This window comes from Malus domestica, chromosome 04, assembly GCF_042453785.1.
Source record: "Malus domestica chromosome 04, GDT2T_hap1".
NCBI lineage: Eukaryota > Viridiplantae > Streptophyta > Magnoliopsida > Rosales > Rosaceae > Malus > Malus domestica.
The window spans coordinates 2,207,253-2,216,167 of record NC_091664.1 but is presented as its reverse complement, the minus strand read 5'-3'; the positions used below and the strand labels follow the sequence as shown (position 1 = coordinate 2,216,167).

Sequence of the window (8,915 nt, the reverse complement as noted above, 5' to 3'; positions counted from 1 at the left end):
ATTACGGAAACTTTATTCTCCCATACCACACCAAGTTGGCATCCACCACCAAATTTAAATCACACCAAAAGAGAGATGAGGTCCTACCTGGCTGCTATCACCCATAAATCCATCATTCATCCTGGAGACATTTATTAGCTAAGCCATAGCTAGCAATATATATCTCCCTCTGGACAAAAAATTTCAAAAAACTAGCAACACGGTCCGATATATTAAGTATTATAATATAATTAATAGAAGATTTTATTTATTTATCAAGTTTTCATTTAATTATATAATTACATCTAGCATACAAGATCGTATTTCTAGCATACTAAAAAATATCTTCTTCCACTCTTTCTCTTTCTCGTTTACAAACAACCAACCAAATTTTAATAATAAACCCAAAAACCTAGAAAGCCAGGCACCTCTCAATGCCCAAACAAAAGTTTCCAGCTTTCATTTTGTGCTTAGCTGGCATCGCCTTTGGCGTTTGGCTCCTCCAAGTTAATATTTCTCACAAGTCCCCCACCCTTGCCAGTTAGCATTACGTCCTCACTCCATCCCCTTTCCCATATAAATACACCTCCTTCTAAAACCCTTACCCACACCTTGAAAACAGTCCTTAAATCTCTCTCTCTCTCTCTCTCTCTCTCTCCAAAAAATGGGGATTTCTAGTTTGGTTTTGTTGGTGGGCTTGGTTTGCAGCTCTTTAATGGTAGCAACTTATGCTGGAAACTTTTACCAAGATTTTGACCTAACATGGGGTGGCAACCGCCCCAAAATATTCAAGGGAGGTCAACTTCTTTCTCTGTCTTTAGACAAAGTTTCTGGCTCTGGGTTTCAGTCCAAAAAAGAGTACCTCTTTGGGAGGATTGATATGCAGCTTAAGCTTGTTCCCGGCAACTCTGCTGGCACCGTCACCGCATACTACGTACGTATCACTCACACAACACACATACGTACACATTCCTCATACATACTAAAAAATAGAATAACAAACTTACATATATACTCCTTATTTTGGGGGAAATAATATATATAAATACTAACTCATTCTTTTTCTTCAATTTTTTTTTTCTCTATCATTTGACGTGGGCTTCACGATATTGTAGGCAATAAATAAAACTTATGTTTAAGTGAAATTTTTACGGACTTGGTTACGATACATGCATTTACTTAATACATTCATCATCTAACAGTTAGATATGTACAAAAAAAAAGAAGAGAATATCCTTTTACATCCTTAATGCTCAAAATGTTTATATACTCTAAATTATTCTTTGATATCTTTTTTCGGATGAAGTCACACATTTTAACTACGTAAATTAGAGAAAAAATGGATAAAATGGTATAAATCTAACTAATTCTGATATATTTTGAGAAACTTCGTTTTTTTATTACGAGTACATGATAATGTTTTAGACCGCTAATAGCATTTTTTATTTTTCATTTAGGATTATATGTTGTACGATTTTATATTTTCATAAAAAGACATGAATTCTACTGGCCCACTTGAAAATGGATGCTTTTGTCTTGTAAAAATATCTCCAAAGTAGTGAGACAGAGAAATAAGACTAAGTTTTTTGGACTATAATGGCTTGCATCAAATTCAACAGTAACTATGTATACTATACGTTCACGAGAGTGAGCCACCGAATACTTATAAAATAATTTACAAGTCAAAATTCATTCGATGTTTAAATTTGTTTCAGCTTTAAAGACCAATTGTTTTACTATATATATACAGATAATAATTTTTCATCTTTCGGTTTGTTTTTGTTTTTTTTCTTATGTAGCTGTCCTCTCAAGGTCCTACACATGATGAAATCGACTTCGAATTCTTGGGAAATCTTAGCGGTGACCCTTACATTTTGCACACCAATATTTTCACCCAGGGCAAGGGAGATAGAGAGCAGCAGTTCTATCTCTGGTTTGACCCCTCAAAAAACTTCCACACTTATTCCGTCATCTGGAAGCCCCAACACATAATGTAAGAAATAATTATTAATCCATGTATATTTATATGCCCTACGCTTAAGTTCTATTTATGGTTTCACAAGAATTGAGTTTAGTTGAGTTGGCTAGAGTAGAAGCAATGTGCTCTTCCTCTGCACCCAACTCCAAACTCTCGTGCATTTAGTTTAAATATGTTTAGCATAGAATATCGCTTGCATAAAAAAAAATGAAAGAGAAAAATTTAATTGGGTTATTGCTTCTCCATTTTTCAGTTTCTTGGTTGACAAGACTCCCATCAGAGTATTCAAGAACGCTGAAGCAGTTGGTGTCCCATTCCCGAAGAGCCAACCCATGAGGATATACTCAAGCCTTTGGAATGCAGATGACTGGGCCACCAGAGGAGGGTTGGTGAAAACTGATTGGTCGAAGGCACCCTTCACAGCATACTACAGAAACTTCAACGTCATTGATTCCAGGTCATCCAGTTCCTTCTCCGAATGGCAGACTAACGAGCTTGATGCTCCCAGCAGAAGACGTCTGAGATGGGTGCAGAAATATTTCATGATTTACAACTATTGCACCGACTTAAAACGCTTCCCACAAGGCGCTCCACCTGAATGCAGACGATCTTTCTAGTTCCCTTTAAAGAAAGATTAATGTTAAAGTTTAATGATCAAGGGCTTGATAGTGTTTTTAATTATTACTTCCGGTGAACACAGAGTTTGGCCTAGCATCGTGTCAAATAAATGAAATGTTTCTTTCTTCCTTGTATGATTAGCGGTAATGTTGTAAGATCTGTTTATATAATAAATTTTGGGGTCTGTGGCTTCTCACATTCCTTTTTAATCTATGTTGATTTTTTTCAATTCATCCGATCCGACAGTCGAAAACTAAAAAAATATGAAAGAAATATAAAGGAATGTGTGGATATTACATCCCTAAATTTTTGTTTGTGATTCCACGGAACAGAAAAAACGAGGGCTCGGTGATATGTGAGCTCGAGTTACTTTTTATTTATTTTATTTATTTTTAACATATTGTATTATCTACACTAAGGAGAGGCCGAGAGGGGAGTGCGCTTAACTTCACAATGGACTAGCAATAATGTAGATTAAATTTGTTTTTGACGAGAATCGAACTTAAAACATCTTATTTACAAGTGAAGAGGAATACCACTAGACCGTAATACTAAATGATCTGATTACCTTTAAAATAGATAAAACAAGCACAATTGAATAGTTGACAAGACCAATAATAATAATATACCAAGGGCAATCACTATAGATCGATTGCACAAGGATTGGCGTAAATCAATTTAACCAATTAATCACACAAAACCAAATTAAAAGATTTTTTTATAGAAATAAATAATTGATTGAAACTAAAATTAACAAGAAATTTAAGAAGACGAGAAATTAAACACGTAGTAAAAAGAGTTTTAAAATTTAAGCAACTGAAACTTAATTAAGGTTATGAATTTAACAATGACAAGCTTTTTTATTTTCTAGAGCCAATCCCATTACTATGCCAATGTTAAAAATTGTTCTAAGGTGTGGCTTAATCCTAGATTGGATTTAAATCTTGTATCCTATTGCGACACCACTAATATTAAATGTTGGTTAGGCATACGATTAAACACACGAAAGTTCTTTAAGTGCAAAAGAATTGTGTCTATCATGTACTTGTTTATTAGTCATCTTTATAGAGGTGATTAGCCATTAGAAATTTGAACATGGAATAAATTAAACACAAAAGTTATGAACTTAACATGACAATTAGTTGAATAGCAATCAACAAATTGCTTCGCAACTATGTAACCTTGAAAATGCCATGTCAGGTGTAACTATTAGATTCGGAACAGACCAATTACCAGATTAGCCTAATGATTTTTTGTTCGTAAAATTATTGCAAAAATTATTTAAATAACTGGAAGATGGTGCAAAAAACTGAATCATCAAGATGATACCTCACATCGCATAATAAGTAGGACTTGCACGAGAACTTATAATCGGAGATGGACAAACTGGACTCAAAATCTCATGCTACAGAGTGGGGAGATTCGAGTCATCTTTAAGGGATTATATTGAATATTGAGAATTGGAGACTTAGGGAAGAACCGACCCACTGGTCCTAGATCCCATTTTATACGCACGCAATTTGTTTAGTAACAAGGTAACAAGAAGCGGGCTAAAGCCACAAAAAGGAGTGGATTTCGAACCCGGTATGTTGTAGGTTCATGATTATACGAAGTAATTTCCAGATAGAAGAAAAAGGGTGTGCCAAAATCACTTCCTTTATGAAAAGATTTAGGCCTAAATAATTGACACGCCCCGATCCCGATATTCCTCGAATACCAAGATAGGCACGTGCTGGCCGACACCCAAGGGTGACGAAAGCCATTAATTGAATGCAAATGCTGAGAATAAGCAATAAATAAGGTTTATAAACATAAAAGAATAAAGAATATGCATTTAAGGAACGTGTTCAGAGCATACAACTAACTAGAACACTAAAAGAATGATATAAAATGGAATGAATAAAAGAATGAGTCCCACACCAAGAGGACTCAAAGATGCCGATGCGGAAGTGCCTTGATTGTCGGGATTGTACGCCTCGATCCTAAATCCTGAAGGGGGCGCAAAACAAACATGAGTGGACCAAGTTGATATAAATATATATAATAAAACAATTATCAATATACTAACCCCCAGGTTTATGAAAACAAATATATAATGATGAACATAGGTTTTCCGAAACCTAGCATGATGTGCAGTATCTCAAATCATAACTCATATATAATAATCACTAGTGAATTGTCCGATAACCTGCAGGCCCCATGCCGGCTCCCCGTCTCTGAGCAGACAGTTAGAGGAAAATACACTTCAGGCCCCATGCCGGCTCCCCGTCCCTGTGCTAAATAGCCAGAGGAAACACACTCCAGGCCCTATGCCAACACCAAACCGTCGCCCGGGACGGACCGGAATCTATCCCTACGTCCCGTAGCGGAAAGGACCACTAGGTAAGTACAAAACCATTGAACATACATATATTGAAAAACAACTTCATAGTATAAAGTCATCCATCATCTATACTATAAAGAGGTGTTCGAAACATGTTCTAGTATCATATCGTCATCCATCAGATATTCTATAAGAACACGGGTTATAGGAAAAATAGTAATAATTCAAAGTAGCCTCAGTAAGCATATCATCTCATAAAGTACTTCATAAAACATAACTATTAAATCATGCTTTTCATGTATGCATTTCTACTATAAAACATGCATTTTAGAAGGGGTCCACTCACAGTACTTAGCCGCCGAAGAGCCACGCAAACTAACGTCACCAATATTGCCCCTAAGCACATAAATGGTCCAATTAATAAAACTATATAATAGCAATTGGATTTGGGAAAACGGACGTTGGAAACGGATTCAGAACGTCGAATTACCCTAAGAATGGTTTGAATTAAATAAAATAGGGAATTTGGAATTGGATGGGTTTAGGGTTTTAAAGGATTTGGGTTATAAAGGGTTTAGGGTGAAAATGGGTGGTTTGGGCCTAAGCCCAAACACACACACGCACCACACAAACACATGCATGCAAGCATGCATATACACACACGTACGCATGCACTTAAACACACACACACACACAAACCACAAAGGCCTTAAGGCCTCACACAAGGACCGGGCTTTAAGCCCTTTCACTCAAAACCGGCCCAAGGCCCTTTGGGCTGCTGAAAATAAATAATTAAATAGAATAAAAACGGGCTGGGCTAGGCAGGGAAGGCCCAAAGCCTTGGGTTTTGGTGGGTCGCCGGATCCAATGGGAGAGAAGGCCGGAAATTCGGCCGGAAAACCATCCAACTTTAAACGGCCATAACTTTAACAATACTCAACGAAATCAAGTGAGACAAAAACGAAAGTTATAGCCCTTGAAGAGACGAAGAGAATGGTACCTCACACGACGTCTAACTCGCCGTGTTTTGGCCGGAAAACGTCTCGAAAGCCGTCGGACTCGCCGGAAACTGGGTAAGATTCAAATGAGTATAACTTTTCCAATACTCAACGAAATTGAGTGAAACAAAAAGGAAAGTTGTACTACTCGACGAGACGAAGAGATTGATACCTTGCACGCCGGCCAACTCGTCGTGGTTTGGCCGGAAATGTCCTCGAAAGGGGCGGTGCTCGCCGGAGCTTACTCCGTGTCGTCGAACTCGCAGGGCAGGGTCCGGGGTTCGTTGCGAGCCTCTCTTCGATGGTGACTCGGTCCTAGTGAGTCCAGGGGAAGAGAGAGATGCGAGAGGTTGAGGGAGAGAGAGAGACGGGAGAGCTGAGAAGGAGAGAGCTACGGGAGGGAGAAACGAAGAAGAAGAAGAGAGAGATCAGAAAACATAAAAAAATAAACAAGGTGGGCCCCACGGGCTCACCAATTAAGGCTTTAAAACAATTTTAAAATATAAAAGAGGGTTGGGGTGTTTCAATAATAATCTAATGCAAGAAAATACATGAAGATGGTTTTGGGTCTTGCTATTTGAACAACCTTATGGATTTGTATTCTCAGCTTGTTCGTATTATAAATACACTTTTAGAAATCTTCCTCTTATTATACTGTATTTCAATATTACTAGATCTCCTATACTTCCCGCTGCATTAATGTATGTTAATGCAGTACACAAATGTAATGAGAACAACGTTAAAGCCAGTAAACAAAGGAAGAGTTCAAACCAGTAAACAAGGGAAGAGTTCAAACTAGTAAACAAAGGAAGAAAATCATATGCAACAAAAGATGGTATCAACCAAAACAAACCACAGAGCATGTTGTATTCTAAAAGCGAGTTCAAGAATGCACCTTTGTGATACAGAAAAACAAGATATCAAGAATGCATTAATCTGCAATCAATTGGAAGCACCTTTGTGATACAGAAAAGCAAGATATCAAGAATGCATTAATCTGCAATCAATTGGAAAAATTAAACACAACGTTTGATAAAATCTTTAAGCGAAACAAAGCTAGTCTTACAAAACATAATACCATGTATGCTTGATTAGCTATGAGCCTATATGACGTGTATTACCTTCGAACTCTAAAATCCGATAACATCTTTAAGCGAAACAAAGTTTGGAATGTGGACACGTGCGCCACCCACCCATGCTATCCCATCGATCTCAACCCTCGCAAGGTCCCTGGTACTAGGAGAATAAGCTCGCAATATTCCACAATTCTCTAATAACAAGACTTTAACCAGTTGGGGATAATCTGAAGGACGGAGACAAGTGTTGCTGCAAATATTACGCTCTTGGGTCCAAGACTCCTTAACGCCAAATTCCTTCATCACCCAAATAATTATGCTATGAAGCGAGTAAACAGTTACAGAGAGGCAACCTTTCAAGACTCCGAGGTTATAATTAGGCACATTCTTCATATCAAAACGACAAGGGGGTAGTGGTATCTGCTGGAAACGCTAAGTTTCAAAATCAAAAGCAAATATCCCGAGAGAACACATACGCCGGCCTAACCATTGAATAAATCCGTCGTGATAAGTACCATTGATAATGCGAGAATCTCATCAAAACCCTCGATGCTTCTCCAAGTAGTAGAACCAACCGTGAGAACCCTCGCCCCCGGTTCCTTGGACCAATCGGTTGGCTTCTTAATCAGAACAACTTTATACACATCACTGATGGGACTAAACCCAAAGCCAGAATAACAATTTGTAAAACGGATTTTCTTATACATAGAAGGTTTTGGAATAGCTAAAGACTCGTAGGTAATGGGATTGGATATGTACAGACTCACCGATCTCATCCACCTGTCTTCATATAGAAGCAAACCGTTGTATGAACTCACAATATGTATATCTCTAGTTCGGAAAATTGGGTCCTTACAAAGTTTCAAAGCCACATGGTTTTTGGTAGAGCTGTAGTTGAGGTCGACCAAGAAGTGGGTGTACTTAATCTGCCATCCCTGGAGCACTGTATTGGGGGGTTCCCTTGGACCAAAAGGCAAGTATGAGTTCGTGAAAATAGGTCTTTGGTAAACTGAAGATCTGAGAGGCAACGACGCCAATCCTTGCACGCACATTGGCACTGGATGAGCATTTTAGTTGGGATTTTGCAGAAGATCTGCACTAGAATGTGGTCTGGTAAATTGGTAATTGTAGAATATAGGATTTCTTATCATGCTTTTCTTCTTCATCATCTTGTTTTGCAGGTCTATGAGAGGACCTTGAGGGGCTTAGGCAGACTTGGTTTTTTTCATTGATATAGGTTTTGCACCAGCGTACTTGCTATATATCGTCCACTTCACTCGGAATATGATTCAAAAGTCGTTGGGCCGGGCCTGGCGTACTTCAGCTTATTATTAGGTTTATTTAGCCCTAGTTTGGCATTGCGGTACTTAATTAAAAAGCAGTTTTTTAAAAAATTTTGGATCCTTTAAGCATTTGGTAACTGAAAAATAAAGCAGCTTTTTCTCGAAGCCTGGTGATAAAAAGCAAAAATCAGGAAGCTGCCCTTACCCTGCTTTCAAAAACTGCAGAAAACTGCTTCAAAATGAAGCATGCAGAGCTACAGTGAAGTTTTAATGAAATTTTCTAAAGGCCAAAATACCCCCGCCTTTTTTTACTAACAGGCCATCTTTGTCCTCCATCTCTGTAATGTCCTTCATTTCTCTCTGCTAAACACCCACCAACTCCGACCACTCTAGCCACCACACCTAGCCCCTACTAACACCATGACCACCTCTCCGAACCCACTAGTCATTAATTTTCACCCATCAAGAACGCAACCCACCATAGCCACAGCCCACCTCCTGTATTTTCTCTCGAATCCACAACCACTGCCAAATTCAAAACTACCACTATGGACTCACCTTTAGTGGCAGTCTGGAAGCCGTCGGATCTAACCGATGACTGGTGAATACTCGCTTCCATCTTAGGGGGTGATGAAGCCGTAGCCCTTGGTGTCGCTGAAC

At 38.4% G+C, this 8,915-nt stretch overlaps 2 protein-coding genes and 1 long non-coding RNA gene across 3 annotated transcripts; 1 reads left to right on the top strand and 2 right to left on the bottom strand.

The window, feature by feature from the left end:
- Nucleotides 1-505: 505 nt before the first annotated feature.
- On the top strand, nt 506-2,784 carry LOC103443395 (xyloglucan endotransglucosylase/hydrolase 2). Its single transcript, XM_008382231.4, has 3 exons — nt 506-913; nt 1,779-1,972; nt 2,211-2,784. The coding sequence occupies exons 1-3, from the start codon at nt 644-646 to the stop codon at nt 2,572-2,574; spliced, it is 828 nt and encodes a 275-aa protein (XP_008380453.1). The 5' UTR covers nt 506-643; the 3' UTR covers nt 2,575-2,784.
- A 1,603-nt stretch (nt 2,785-4,387) lies between these two features.
- LOC114824543 (uncharacterized) lies at nt 4,388-6,317 on the bottom strand. The gene is made up of 4 exons (XR_011579755.1): nt 6,069-6,317; nt 5,899-5,967; nt 5,245-5,294; nt 4,388-4,564 (listed from the first exon to the last, which is right to left on the bottom strand). It is a non-coding gene; the product is annotated as an uncharacterized lncRNA (long non-coding RNA).
- A 709-nt stretch (nt 6,318-7,026) lies between these two features.
- Nucleotides 7,027-8,024, bottom strand: LOC139195396 (F-box protein At3g07870-like). Its single transcript, XM_070820924.1, has 2 exons — nt 7,488-8,024; nt 7,027-7,392 (listed from the first exon to the last, which is right to left on the bottom strand). Exons 1-2 carry the CDS (start codon nt 8,022-8,024, stop codon nt 7,027-7,029), a joined length of 903 nt encoding a protein of 300 aa, XP_070677025.1.
- Between the last annotated feature and the right edge of the window lie 891 nt (nt 8,025-8,915).